We start from the raw sequence: 15,681 nt of genomic DNA, 5'->3' as shown, positions 1-15,681 counted from the left end.
TATTTCTTTCATGTCGGTTCAAACATGAGCTGTCAACCTAGAGTATACTCTGTTCCTCATTCCTCATATTCTGCTCTTTATAAAGGGACCTGAAAATGTTTTACTTAAGTAATTATATTATTTAGAAAAAAAAGAGCATGCACTTAAACATTTTTATTTAGTTTATATTTAAATATATTCATATATTTTATAATGTATATTATATGCTATGCATTTGGTGTACTATATAACATTTAATATTATGCAGCACATACTTTGGTATAATGTACCCCTTCTCCAGGAGATCTTCCCAACTCAGGGATCAAACCCGAGTCTCCTGTATGGCAAACAGACGCTTTACCATCTGAGCCACTAGGGAAGCACATAATATACACTGTATTTTCTATATGGTATAATATAATCTATACTTTGGTATAGTTTGGTATTAAATAATATATAATATTTAGTACACATAATATACATTATAGAGATTAACATGTTATATATAAACTATGTATACAAACTATAAGAAGTCAATAGTAGGTGTTAAATTATAATATATTATATAACATAATAAAGCTATTATACCCATGTTTAATTATACTAATATAATTTAATTATATTAATATCAATAATTATATAATTATATTATATTATGCAAGTTATTTACAATTATTATATAAGCTATATATAATAATTATATATGCTATACAATATATATTGAATGTAAAGCTATATTTCAACTTGTCTCCTTAATACTTTCCAGATTTTTTCATTTCTGTCAACTTTTGGTCAATCGCGATTAAACCAACATGATTTCTTCCTCTTAATGTCTGTGTGGAGAGGACAGTCAGCCAGGTCATTCAATTGCTTGTGTGAGTTGGCCCTATTAGAATTATTTTATTCATTATCTCTATATAGGAAAATTTTGAAGTTACTTGTCCAATTGTGAAAGTTATATTAGATAAAACCAGGTAACACAAACATAAATCTACTCATCTGAGCATATGTAAACTGAAACAAGTCAGGAATTATAGAAAGCCAACTCCTTTCTACCCCGCATCTTTACACAAGGTAATAGTGAGATCTGACCTGAGGGCCAAGTGAGGGCGCCAGAGTTGGCCCTATCTTCAACACAGTCTTGGCAAGGCTTGTGCTATGCTAATTTTTACATAAAATAAATATACTCATGAAACATCCTTTACATTTCTTTTATTCACTCTTCAATTGCTGTTAAAGCTATACTTCTTCCACTCAGCCTAAGATCACTGAAGCTGAGATCTCTCCCTTTTCAATCACTCTGAGGCCCTCAGACTCTTGTATGACTTTTTAGTCATGGTTTTGTAGATCCCCGTGGGGATTTTCAGGTTATGAAACACTGTCATATACAGTAAGTCATCTGATTTTCACACTAACCCTCTCAGATAGCAGAATATTAATTATGTTTATTGTATACATGTGGACTCTCGAGATCAGGGATGTTACTGACTTGCTGGTCCAAGGCTTCCAGCTAGTAGGTAGCAGAGGCTGGACAAAGCAGAACCCTGGCCTTTTTAGTTAAGATTTCCTAAAATCCCACCACCCTACTGTATGCACACATCTTGAAGGCACAGCTCTCTCTTCCATTTCTTACAAACTCCAAAGTGCTATGTACACTGTCAGCATTCCATCAGCATTTTCTAAATTACTTTAGCAAGTAAATTGCTAGATAGTTTAGGCTATCTCACATTTTGAAGTTATTATAATAATCCTAGTAAATTTTTTTTGCAATTAATCGTGTCTGGAAGTGTACTATAATGGTAAACTTAATAAACACAGACAAGCTATAACAACATTTCAATAAGAAGGGAACCAGGTACCCACAAAGTCCACAAAAATTCTAAATACAGATTGCTTAAATTTTTTGGCATGCTTCTCTTCTGAAAATAAAGCTTTAGGTTTTATCCCATTTCTTCACTTGACAGGTTCCTTTATGACATCTAAGTAAGTGTTAGTTGCTCAGTCGTGTCTGACTCTTTGCAACCCCATGGACTGTAGCCCACCAGGCTCCTCTATCCATGGAATTTTCCAGGCAAGAATACTGGAGTGGGTTGCCATTCCCTTCTCCAGGGGTTCTTCCCCGCCCAGGGATTGAACTGAGGTATCCCACATTGCAGGCAGATTCTTTATTGAGTCACCAGGGAAGCCTATGGCGTCTAAAAAGATAAAACATTAATAACAATTTCTGTGGAAACTTAGTTTTCCTTCTTTTTTTACTCTCTTAGAAGGGAAGGCACAATCAAATACCGAATGCAAAATGCCTAGCGGTGACAAAGAGCAAACTGAGTTGTCAAGAAGAGGCTCAACAAAAAAGAAAAAGACTGTCACTTCAACCAAGATGTCCACTTGAATGAGGTGACTCAACTAAGAAGACTTCTAGGGAAGTCAAAAATAAGGGTTCTAATCTCTGTTTGCCTATTTGAAGTGAAAGGAAAAAAGAGAGGACACCACCTCAAAATTTTCATAAGAGTTATAATAGGCTTTGTTTTGTTGTAAATACTTGACTAAACTGGGACAATATGTAAACATCACTCTCCACTCCTACCTGCAGTCATTACACTGACTGAGGGTTCTGCAGTTCGGCTAGCTTTTCTAACCCCAAGCACCTGGCATTTGTCTTAGCACAGGTGCTCAGTAATGACGGCTCAGAGGATAAAGCGTATGCCTGAATGCAGGAGTCCCGGGTTCGATCCCTGCGTTGGGAAGATCCCCTGGAGAAGGAAATGGCAACCCACTCCAATATTCTTGCCTGGAGAATCCCACGGACAGAGGAGCTTGGCGGGCTATAGTCCACGGGGTCACAAAGAGTCGGACACGACTGAGTGACTATACTTCAGTAATGATGACAGTGGTTGTTTAGGGTGCTGAATAGCGGGGGGCGGGGAATATAACCAGATGTGAGGTACTTTGCAGGTGATAACTGGCACCCCTGGACTGCTTGTCCAAACACCCTCGTGTACAAAGGGCTGAAGTAATGAGGATAGATAAGTGGCAGGCACTGTGTTAAAACTTTGACATGCTCTCTGCCATTTAGGTAGCAACTGGCACCCCACTCCAGTACTCAGTTCAGTTCAGTTCAGTCGCTCAGTCGTGTCCGACTCTTTGCGACCCCATGAATCGCAGCACGCCAGGCCTCCCTGTCCATCACCATCTCCCGGAGTTCACTCAGACTCACGTCCATTGAGTCCGTGATGCCATCCAGCCATCTCATCCTCTGTCCTCCCCTTCTCCTCCTGCCCCCAATCGCCCCCAGCATCAGAGTCTTTTCCAATGAGTCAACTCTTCTCATGAAGTGACCAAAGTACTGGAGCTTCAGCTTTAGCATTATTCCTTCCAAAGAAATCCCAGGGTTGATCTCCTTCAGAATGGATTGGTTGGATCTCCTTGCAGTCCAAGGGACCTTCAAGAGTCTTCTCCAACATCACAGTTCAAAAGCATCAATTCTTTGGGGCTCAGCCTTCTTCACAGTCCAACTCACATCCATACATGACCACAGGAAAAACCATAGCCTTGACTAGGCAGACCTTAGTCGGCAAAGTAATGTCTTTGCTTTTGAATATACTATCTAGGTTGGTCATAACTTTTCTTCCAAGGAGTAAACGTCTTTTAATTTCATGGCTGCAGTACTCTTGCCTGGAAAATCCCATGGACCAAAAAAAAAAGGAAAGAAAGAAAGAAAAAGAAAATCCCATGGATAGAGGAGTCTGGTAGGCTGCAGTCCATGGGGTTGCTAAGAGTCAGACAGGACTGAGTGACTTCACTTTCACTTTTCACTTTCATGCATTGGAGAAGGAAATGGCAACCCACTCCAGTGTTCTTGCCTGGAGAATCCCAGGGACGTGGGAGCCTGGTGGGCTGCCGTCTATGGCGTCGCACAGAGTCGGACACGACTGAAGCGACTTAGCAGCAGCAGCAGCAGCAGCCATGAGGTGCAGAGATGGGTGAAGAAGAAACACAAGGAGTAACTTTCCTCACAATTAACATGTTTCAAGGGTTAGAACTCACCTCTGTCGAATCCCCCAACACCTTTTCTTTCCCTATGACCTGCGCCACATTCTGCTATAGACAGTCTCTGTACAAATAAGGCAAACGCAGGGAATTCCGCGCGGCACCCGGCCATCGTCTGCACTGGGCACGGCATAAGCCCCACGAAGAGAGGAATTGGAGCAGTGCCGCCAGGGGTCCGGAACACAGCCGGGAGTCCCCGAGCCGACCTGCCTTCTCGCGCGCTTAGCCCTTGGAGAGACACTCTCGCCGGGGTGCCAGCGAGGACAAGGCGCCCGCGCGCCTCACCCCCGGCAGCCCGGCGCGCGAGTAGCGCCGGAACCGCCCGCACGGCTCCTCCCGAGCCGGAGAGCGGGGCGCCGGCAGCCGGACAGGGTCCCGTTTCCACGGAACGGAGGTTCCCATCCGTCCCAAGCGCCTCTAGTAACCAGAGACGGTCTCGGAGAAAATCGAAGAGTGCAGCGGAGAAAAGGACCACACACCGGATGCAGCTCCCGGGTTTGGGAAGTGCAGCGAAGGTTCCCGACAAAAAAAACATGTCAATGTATGGCAAAACCAATACAGTATTGTAAAGTAAAATAAAGTAAAAATAAAATTTAAAAAAAAAAAATAAAAGTTAAAAAACAACAACAACAACAACAAAAACTGTTGCCCACAACTTCCCCTTGGCGAGCGAGGTCTTGTTTACTCCCGGTTTCCCTCGTTTCTAATAAGTCTCGCTCCCAAGGAACACCTTAGAGATCTTGGTACAGAAGGAAAATTAGGCAGAGCTTTCAGCTCCTTGATGTGTTCTACATATGAGGGTGGGCAGCTCGGCACAAAAGCGGTGGATTCTCACAGCCTCGCTTTCATACACCCCTACACGACTTTTTCCCCTTCTCAAGGATCCGCGTGGGTAGTAGTAGGTCAGCTAAAGAAATGCCTGCACTCTGCCTAAGAGACTTGCAGGCAACATGCACAGTGTACAGAAAATGAAGAACCAATTTCTTTACGTTGAATTGAGACACACCAAGCCATTGAAAGATCTTTTGAAAGAGAGTGACTTAATCAAATTTGCATTTTTAAAAGTATGATTCTGATATGACACCCCTTATGTATGGTATCTAAAAAATGATACAAATGAACTTAGAAAACAGAGACTCAGAGACTTAGAGAAGGAACTTCTGCTTGGAGCAGGAGAAAGGATCCTTAGGACGTTTGGGATGGACATGTACACACTGCTCTATTTAAAATGGATAATCAGCAAGAATCTACTGCAGAGAACATGGAACTGCTGCTCAATGTTATGGGACAGCCTGGATGAGAGAGGGCTTTAGGGGAGAATGGATATATGTGTATGTATCCAGTCCCTTTGTATGGCTCAGTCCCTTTGCTGTTCACCTGGAACTGCCACAACTTTGCTAATTGGCTATGTCCCTGATAGCTCAGTTGGAAAGAAGCTGCCTGCAATGCAGGAGACCCTGGTTTTATTCCTGAGTCGGGAAGATCCCCTGGAGAAGGGTTAGGTTACCCACTCCAGTGTTCTTCTGCTTCCCTTGTGGCTCAGCTGGTAAAGAATCTGCCTGCAATGCGGAAGACCTGGGTTCGGTCCCTGGGTTGGAAAGATCCCCTGGAGAAGGGAAAGGCTATCCACTCTAGTATTCCAGCCAGGACGAGTCCATGGGGTCACAAAAAGTCAGACACGACTGAGGAACTATCACTTCACTTCACTTCAATACAAAATAAGAAGTTCAAAAAATAAAAAATAAAAGTATGATTTTGTCTGTAGTTTAGAGACTAGATAGGAATAAAGCAATAGTGGATGGAGATACCAAGAAGGAGGCTTTTACCATCATCAGGATGAGATTTGGTGGTAACCATGACTGGGATTAAAGTAGATAATTAAGAAAGATATTGGATATAGAATGAACAAAATTTGCTCAAGCATTGGATTTTGGCAAATTTCTTAAAGTTACTGGTAAGAAAAAGAAGAGAATCAATAGTTAGCTTTAGGATTCAAAATGAATAATAAAGGTGTTTATTGAAATAAGAAATGCGGGGGAGGGACAAGTAAGAATTCAAAGATGAGAGAAATGGGGGGGGGGGGTGTGGTAGGCAGAAAAATGGTTCCTAAGATGTTCCTGTCCTATTCCCTACAACCTGTGCTATGTTACCTTATGCGGCAAAAAGGATTTTGCAGTGTTATTAACTCAAGGATTTGGAGGTGGGGAGGTTATCCTCTATTATCTTGGTGGGCAATATAATTAAAGGGGTTCTTATAAGAAAAAGGCAGCAGAACAGAGTGGGAAAAGGCAACATCTGAAGCAGAGATTAGAGTGATGCCACCACAAGCCAAGGAATGCCAGCTACCTCTAAAATCTGGAAGAGGCAAGGAACAGGTTTTTCCCTGGAGCTTTCAGAAGGAGTCAGTCCCATCAACACCTTGGTTTAGCACTGTAATACTCATTTTTAACATCTAACCTCCAGAACTGTTTTTAAAATCTGCACTTTTTCAAGATTCAAGGCAATTTGTTATAGCAGTATCAGGAAATCAATATGGAGAGGATGGGGACAGCCTGATCAGGGGAGAATATTAAAGGTTTTTTGGATTTTTAACTGAGAAAGTTGTAGCCATGGAACAAATGGAGTTTAATGAGGGCCAGAAGGTGCGAGAATATTGTAGGAAAAGGTTGAGAGTATAGTTAGTTTGTTGATTATGAAACTAGACTTCTAGAAAGGCCCATGAAGAGGATTTTGTAAAGGAAATGGATGGAAGACAATAAAAAATCTCAGGAATTGTTCGATCTGTTAAGGAAGAAAATGTACAATAAACAATAGATCAGCATAGAAACATATGAACCACATTCATCCAGAGGTCTTAAAATTTTTTTGTTGAAGTATAGTTGATATACAATACTATTTTAGTTTCAGGTGTATAACATAGTAATTCAAATTTTTATGGATTATATTCCATTTAAAGTTATTATAAAATATTGGCTATATGGTAATTCCCCTACATATGAATCTTCAAGTGGTGAACTTTCAAAGATGCGAATGTGCATTTACATGTCCAATCATGTAAGTTAGTCCACCTGTCTGGTGTACACTGTCATGTTCACGCCATCCTCTAGCAGTGGTTGCATTTTTTGCATACTCTATTGTACTGTATGGTATAGAGTCCAATAGTACAATATTCTTATTTCAAACCCAGAATGTCCAGAAGCAAATGTAAAAGCAGCAGTGATGTAGTTGGTACTCCTGTACTTTTCAAGATACTATACTGTAAGATTTTAAATGTTTATTTTGTGTTTGTCTTTTTTTTTTTTGTATTTGTGTAAAAAGTAGTATAAACCTATTACAGTGCAATACTAGACAGAAGGTTGTTAGTTGGTTACCTAGGCTAACTTTATGGGACTTACAAACAAATTGGTCTTATGAAGGTACTCTCAAAACAGAACTTGTTCATATGTAGAAGAACTACTATACTCAATATATTTCCTGTGCTGTATAATATATCTTTATACCTTATGTATTAAAACATAGTGGTTTGTGTCTCCTAACCCCCTATCCCTGTCCTGTCCCTCCTCCCACTCTCTCCCACTGGTAACCACCAGCTTGTCCCTTATATCTGTGAGTCTATTTCTGTTTTGCTGTATTCATTCTTTTGCTTTATTTTCTAAATTCCACACACAAATGATCACATACAGTATTGGCCTTTTTTTTGGTCTGACTTATCAACTAGAGGTTTTTAATATTTTTGTGTATTATGGACTCCTTTGCCTATTTGATCAAGCAGGACCCCTTCTCAGAATTGTTTTTATAAATGCATAAAATAAAGTACACAGAATTACAGATAAAACTGGTTATACAGAAATATAGTTCTAGTTACGAGTTTTTGGAGGTCTGTGGTGACCAAGACAAAAACCCTAGATTAAAAATTAGTAAAAGCAAAAGTCATTTGTTTCTGAAGCTAGAGTTAGAGCAAGTCATATGGAGAGTGGAATAATTTCAAATATCAAATGATGTAAAGTGGGAGGAGGGGTATGAGGATTGAAAAGGCTTCAGATATTTCAGTAAATATGTTAGCTCTTCTCTCCTCTGTGCATAGATATGGTTCATGGTGGAATAAAGACACTCAAGGTTGGAAATTAATCTTCACTCATTACCTCTTCACTGTTGGAGACCCACATACACACCTTCCAGCAAACCTGCACTTACTCAGCATGTACAGCCTTAGTTCACACAAACATTCCAAAATACTGTCTTACTTCATTAGTCCTTTTATTAAAGTTTCAGTCCCTACCCTCACTAGGTGAAGAAGGGCAGTGTCCCAAAGGCCAGATATGTTTTTAATCTTCCATTCGTGTCCATTAGACTCTCTCCTAAGACTCTATTGTGACAAAATCAACTTTGATCACATCACATCACAAGCCCCCTTTTATTTTTTTAATCAATAAATTTATTTTAATTGGAGAATAATTGCAATACTGTGATGGCCTCTGCCATACATCAACATGACCTGGCCATAGGCACACCTGTGTCACCTCCCTCCTGACTCCCCTCCCTCCTCTTCCTCCTCCCCATCCCAACAGTTCAGGTCATCACAGGGCACTGGCTTTGGGTTTCCTTTGTCACCCATCAAATTCCCATTGGCTATCTGTTTTACACATGGTAATATACAAGAGTCAATGCTACTCTCTCAAATCATCACACCCTCTCCTTCTCCCACTGTGTCCAAAAGTCTGTTCTTTACATCTGTGTCTTTTTTAATACTTTAATACTTTCCTTTTTAATACTTTAATACCACTCTTTCAAGGATTTTATATCATCCTTTCAAGATATTCTCAATAGAGCAATGGAAGAAGAAGCCAGATAATAGTAGGCTGTGGAAAAAGGAATAGAAGATTCAATTCCCCAGGCTTACATCACAAGCTATCAGAATATGCCACTCATTACCACTTCTTTTTACACTAGTCTCCTAGCATCTGCTTTCTTCCCTCATTTCTGGAAGGTTTTAGCTCCTACCTCATGGCAAACTTCTCTACCATTACTCCTGTCATAATCCTCAGTGATTTGATATTCACTGATGGTGCTTTCCAAATACCTTGTCTTTTTTCAACAATCCTGCCCTTTCCTCTATTCTGCCACTTATGCCCATGGCCATATCTTAGACCTTGTCACCATCAATAAATACAGTCCCTCCATAATTTTGGCCATCTCACTGTTCAACCACTAATCCTATCCTTCTAGTTCACCTCTAGTACCTTGATCCAAACTATCTTGGTATCTCTCAGTACCTACAACCCATTATCTTTTCTTTCAATTTCATACCCCCTTAGTTTCCTCACTTTCATCCTGACCAGATTCAGTTCAATTCCATGGTCCATCATTATAATCACTATCTTGCCTTCTGCCTCAGTCGCCTTGCCTTCTTCCACTTTATTGTATTTATTACAGAGCAATCTTGCTTTGATTCATTTCTCCATAATTTTGCCCCTGTACTTATGAAACTGAATGTGGCTGGAAAAAAAAAAAAGTATGTCCATGAGGACTAGTCTAATGACAACTCATTTCAAATGGACCTTCGTAATGCAGGCTGGTGTTCTTACTACACTTACCTAATCCATTTACTCTCTCATTCTTCCAAGTGACTATCAATTTTTTTTTTTTTTGACATTGAACTCTCATTTCTCCTCCATTGTTCTTAATATGTTTATAGCTTTGGTTCTTTTCTTTTCTTTTTTAACAGAGAAAATAGAAAGAAAAAAAAAAGAAGAAAAAAAAAAAAAACAAAGAAAACTTCCACAAACTTCTCTCAAAATTTAATCCGAATATTTCTATCTGGTTTAGATAGTTCCTTTATCTCCTGTTCATGGGGTTATACAGTTCACACCTTATCTAAGGCTAAATTTGCCACTAATGCACCAGATTCTATCTGCTCTTTCTTGCTCAAATACATCACTCTAGGAATTCCCCTCTCTCTCCAGAATTATTACTTGCCCCTTTCTACTGGATTTTTACCATAGCATGCAAACAAATTTCTCCAAATGCAGCAGACATAGTCCCTCTTTGATTTTTTTTTAATTTTAAATTTTTTTTCTCCTAATGTTTCTTTTGCTTGCAACCCAATCTGACAAGATATCTATATCTGCAGAGCTACCTCCTTCATCCCCTTGAGTTTCTATTTTTACTTAAGTGTTACTTTCTCAACGAAGTCTTCTCTGGCCACTATTTACAGCTGCACAACCATTCAAAACTTCCTTTCCTCTTTCTCTGCTTCATATAATGTTGAAATTTTTACTTATTTCTTCATTTTATTTCCATCTGACGATCTGCTTGTCTTTTGCCTCTCCTCACTAGAATAAAAGCTACTTGAGAAAACATGTTCATTTATCACTGCTATATCCCACAACCTAAAACATTGCCTAGCACACAAGAATGGGTACCATAATTATTTGGTAAGTGAATAGATGAAATGGTTAAATCTGCTAAGTTCAACCACTTTTTCAGAAAACTTGATGGTAAAAAAAAGGGAGATAGTTTAAGGGAGAAAGCATGGATGGTTTGGGGGAGGATTTGTTTCAGGGTTGGGGGTGGATATGTGTTGCTTTAACTGAACCCATTCTTTTGGAATTAGGCCCCTGATTTTTCCTGTTTCCACAGTTCCTTATGATCCAGATGGACCACAATTTTTCAAATATGACAGTATTGACATATTGAACCAGACAATTTTTTGTTTGGGGGGGCTGTCCTGAGCACTGTAAGATGTTTAGCAGCGCCTCTGGCTTCTACCCACTAGATGCCAGTAGCACTCCCCTCCTCCAGCTGTGACAATAGCAAATGTCTACAGATATTTCCAAATGTCTCTGTGGGGTGTGGGAGACTGCGGGAAGAGAAGGGAGGGTGTGATTACCCCACTTGAGAAGAACTAAGGTAAATCAATTCTATCCCCAGCTCTAACCTGGGCAAGCAGCTTAGCCCTTGTCATCTGCTTGTTCACTGCTCTGATCTAGTAACTGGTTCAGCTGAGGACATTGACCCTATTTGGACAAATAAGAATTAGTGAAGGCACTTTTGAAAGAGTTATTGGACCAAAGAGGTTCTTTGTGCTGGAATGCCAAGCTGACGGGGCTTCCTAGGTGGTGCTAGTGGTAAACGACCTACCTGTCAATGTAGGAGACCCAGGTTTGATCCCTGGGTCAGGAAGATCCCCTGCAGAAGGAAATGGCAACCCACTCCAGTATTCTTGCCTGGAAAATCCCATGGACAGAGGAATGTGGCAGGCTACAGTCCATGGGGTCACAAGAGTTGGACACGACTTAGTGACGAAACCACCACCGCCAGAGAATGAGGCCAGCAGAAAAAAAATAAAACCAGGGAATGAAACAGATTCCTAAGGACATGATTTGAGTATTTAATTCCCATTTTGACTGAAACAAGCTGCACCCTTGACCTTTTCTGTCATGCGACATAAAATTCCTCCTTGGTTTAAACCAGTGTGAGATGGATTTCTGTCACCTGCTGCTGAATAAGTACTGGCTTGAACACATTTTGTAGGTGAAAAAAGGCAGGCAGTGATGAGAGAAAGTATAGCTGAAGGAACAATCTCCTGGAAGAAACAGAAAGGGGTGAGAAAACTGTATAGTGTGTAAAAAGCGGTAAGTGAAATTGAGAATAAGGATGGGTAAACTTGAGAGGTGAAGAAAGAGGAACTAGAAAGCTATCTTGTGGTATTTTCATCCTCTGCTAAGATAAGGAAGGTCGTAAGATATAATATGGGGTTTTCCAGGTGGCTCAGTGGTAAAGAATCCACTTGCAATGCAGAAGACACTGGTTTGATCCCTGGGTCAGGAAGATCCTCTGAAGAAGGAAATGCCAACCCACTTCAATATTCTTTCCTGGAAAATCCCATGGACAAAGGAAACTGGCTGGCTATAGTCCGTGGAGTCACAAAAAGCCAGACACAACTTGGTGACTAAACAACAACTTATAGTAGATGGCTCGAGGTGCATGAACAGATGAGTTGGAGAAATGAAAATGGTACTGTGAATGAATAAGATACCCAACTGCATACCAATTGAAAGCAGTTTCTTAAGGAGATATCTGTACACTCATGTTCATGTGTGTGGTGGGGCTAAGTTGCTTCAGTCATGTCTTACTCTGTGCAACCCTATGGACTGCAGCTCGCTAGGCTCCTCTGTCCATGGGATTCTCCAGGCATGAATACTGGAGTGGGTTGCCATGCCTGCCTGCAGGGGATCTTCCCAACCCAGGGACCGAACCAGCATTTCCTGTGTCTCCTGCATTGGCAGGTGGGTTCTTTACTACTAGCACCAACTGGGAAACCCATTCACGTTCATAGCAGCCATATTCACAATAGCCACGAGGTGAAAACAACCCAAATGTTCATTGACGGATAATTAGATTTTAAAATATTGTATATACATACAATGAAATATTATTCAGCCTGAAAAAAATTCTGACACATGCTACAATGCAGATGGACATTGAAGACATTATACTAAGTGAAATAAACATCACAAAAGGACAAGTAAATGTATGGTTCAACTTATATATAAGATATCTTGAAGTAGTTATGAAATTCATAGAAATGGAAAGTAGAACGGTTGTTGGCAGGGGCTGAAAGATGAGGGGAATGTGGACTTATTCTTTAATGGAGATAGAGTTTCAGTTTTGTAAATTGAAAAAGTTCTGGGGATCTGTTGCATAGCAATGTGAATATACTTACACTTTTGAAGTGTACACTTAAAAATAGTTAAGACTAAATTTTGTTACATGTTTTCTTTACTACAATTTTTTTTTAAGATATCAAACAACCTACAGAATCTACAAGAGTAGGAGTAAATCTGTGGTAGTGAATGAGCAAGATTTTATTTTCTCAATAATTTAAATACTGGAACAGAGAACACTGACAGCCAGATTTAGTGTGGTGGGCGACAATGAGTGCACTGGGGGAAGGTGTTGTTGGATAAGTGTTGAGGGTGAGGGAATTCAGTTTGTGGGTTGAGTCTGACTAACATGACAAAGGAGAAGGCACTCCAGCACTCTTGCCTGGAAAATCCCATGGATGGAGGAGCCTGGTGGGCTGCAGTCCATGGGGTCGCAAAGAGTTAGTCACGACTGAGCGACTTCACTTTCACTTTTCACTTTCATGCATTGGAGAAGGAAATGGCAACCCACTCCAGTGTTCTTGCCTGGAGAATCCCAGGGACGGAGGAGCCTGGTGGGCTGCCGTCTCTGGGGTCGCACAGAGTTGGACATGACTGAAGCGACTTAGCAGCAGCACCAGCAGCAACATGACAAAATGGTGGGCTCCAGAATGCATAATTGTTAAATCAAAAACTCTAAAAACCTTAAAAGTATGTCTGCTATTCAAGAGTTCATTGACTCCAGAAAAAAGATCACAAAAGGCAAGTTTTTTAAGATAACATTTATTTGAATGACTAATATATATATTATCAAATGACATTTTACAAACAACTATAGTTACTTCAGAGTGAAAGCTTCAGAATTGCAACTTGATGCCCATAATTTTTAAAAAGATGTGCAAACTGGAGTTACCGAGTGATTATAGAAAGGCAAAATATATTTGATGAGAAAAGTTCAAATCAAGTGGAAATAAAAGTAAGATCTTTAACTAAATCAGAGAAAGGCGCTCTTATTAAAATAAAAACAGGCTTCCCAACAAATGTATGCCTATCATAACCATAGGATATACTTTATACTTTGCTTAAATAATTAAAACCACACTATAATTAAAAGTATATGGTAACAGTAAGTATACTGATTGCAGTATATATGTCTAGTTTCTTTCTAGACACAAGGAAAGCTCTTTTTAGTTCCTTTCTTAAAAATGTAACACTATTTCAGAGATATGTAACTATTTATAGCCATAGCCTGTCTCCAGGTACATCACAGGTGAGGCTTCAAAAAGTCCTTGAAATGCACATGGTGGTGAAACTGGGCTCCCATCTTTACCATCATCAAGCAGCTGTTCTTTGTTCTGCTTGAGACTGATATCATATAGGAGTTAAATCTTATGAAACAGTATCACTGATGTTGAGACCATACTAATCCACTTGTTGATAATAGAATGGTTTCTTTCCAACTGATGTTCAGTAGGGTTTCAAGCAGTGAGGCATACTGAAATAGATTAATTTATATTTAGGAGACAGCATGAACAGCAGTGATGCAACTCGAAGTTTAAATGTGAGTGTTAACCTTCTCTCTATATATACCAATTACAAGTGCTATAAACAATGGAGCATCATTCAATTAAATGGTCCATCATATTACATGAAGGAAGCAAATAATAACTAAATTTTGCATTGATAGATATGAATGAAAATAAATGAGGAAGAAATTAAAACAATGGTCTCCTACTAACTTACTCAAATATTCATTCAACAAACATTTACATGATAGCTTTACTTTGGGCCCCTAGGGCTTTGGTTTCAGCAATCTCTCCCATACTCTTCTTCTCTTTTTCTGCAACTCATCAGCAACAAGGAATCTTTTCTTCCTCAACTGCCACAGCAGTTTTTCTGTGTCTAGTTTATGGCAGTTAATGTTACACTATGATATGTATATGTCTTATTTTTCTGACTAAAATAAGTTCCAAGAGGGAAGAGGTGGTATCTTCATTTTATATTTTATAACTCACATAGGAGAGAGCAGCTTGAAGTCATATTTGAGCTTGAATTCTACCTTTGTCAATTACTGACCCCGAGTCTTTGGTCAAGAGAATTTTTTCTCCCTGGTTTTATCACCGAGGATATTATATGCCCACTCAGGTATTACCTTGGAATAATACACACCTTTTAAAGTTGCAGTGAAGGCTAAACGAGATAAGGCATGAAAGAGCCTTCGCATAAGGCCTGGGCTTAGCAAACCTTCAACTGTTCACCCCCATTTTCTCCTGGAAACCTCAGGGGGGCTCTTCGTGTTGCCTGTCAACCTTTCTGTACTCCCTATTATTCAGGCTTCACCTATCATGGTGACAAATTAATACCTTCTTCTCAAGTCTTTAACATCTCCTTTTCTAATCTCCCTGTCAGCTGGTCATTTGCTTTTTATTCACTGAGAAAACAGAGGCATCAGAAGAGAACTTCGACATGTGTTTTCCTAATCACATCTCCCCACCTGCCTTCATCTGCTCCTGCATGTTCTGCCTTTCCTGTTACTAAGGCTGGGCTCCTGTCTAAGGTCAACCTCCTGCTTGAACACTAGATCCCATTCCTCCTAGCTTAGGATATTGCTCCCACAATTTTTCCTTTTCTTTCCCTGTCATTTCTTTCCTTCCCCCTAGATCATTCTCTTCAGCTTATAGGAATAGCAGCTATTTCACCATTCTTACATTTTTTTTTTATGTCCCTTTGCTTCTTATCCTTGCCATTACTCAACTTATCTACTCCTCTCTATAGAAAAAATCCTTGAAAGAGAAATCTCCAATTTCTCTCCTTTCATTCTCTCTTAAACTCACTTCTGTCAATTACAATGTGCTTCTTTACCTCTTCACCAAAACTGTTCTTGGCAAGATTACCAGCAAATCTTATGCTAAACCCAGGTCAGTTTTCACATTGATGTTACTTGATCTATCAGCACATTCGACAGTGTCTGTCACTCCCTCCTCCTTAACGTTCTCTCTTCACATGACTC

The 15,681-nt window shown here is 39.9% G+C and overlaps 2 protein-coding genes across 7 annotated transcripts in view; both read right to left on the bottom strand.

Moving 5' to 3' along the window:
* CR1L (complement C3b/C4b receptor 1 like) overlaps positions 1–4,160 on the bottom strand; it is a 37,895-nt gene extending 33,735 nt beyond the window's left edge. The window contains 1 exon segment of the mRNA XM_070289235.1: positions 4,024–4,160. Coding sequence (XP_070145336.1) covers positions 4,024–4,159 — 136 coding nt within the window. The 5' untranslated portion in view covers position 4,160.
* A 9,428-nt stretch (positions 4,161–13,588) lies between these two features.
* The window catches only part of CR2 (complement C3d receptor 2), a 47,991-nt gene continuing 45,898 nt past the window's right edge, over positions 13,589–15,681 (bottom strand). For all 6 annotated transcript variants that reach the window (XM_069545281.1, XM_069545275.2, XM_069545280.1 and 3 more), the window contains one exon: positions 13,589–14,166. The gene's annotated coding sequence lies outside the window, so the exon portion shown is untranslated. The remainder of the gene's footprint in view (positions 14,167–15,681) is intronic.

This window comes from Ovis canadensis, chromosome 12 (genome assembly GCF_042477335.2).
Source record: "Ovis canadensis isolate MfBH-ARS-UI-01 breed Bighorn chromosome 12, ARS-UI_OviCan_v2, whole genome shotgun sequence".
NCBI lineage: Eukaryota > Metazoa > Chordata > Mammalia > Artiodactyla > Bovidae > Ovis > Ovis canadensis.
The sequence above is the reverse complement of the archived record's forward strand: the minus strand, read 5'-3'. Positions and strand labels throughout refer to the sequence as shown.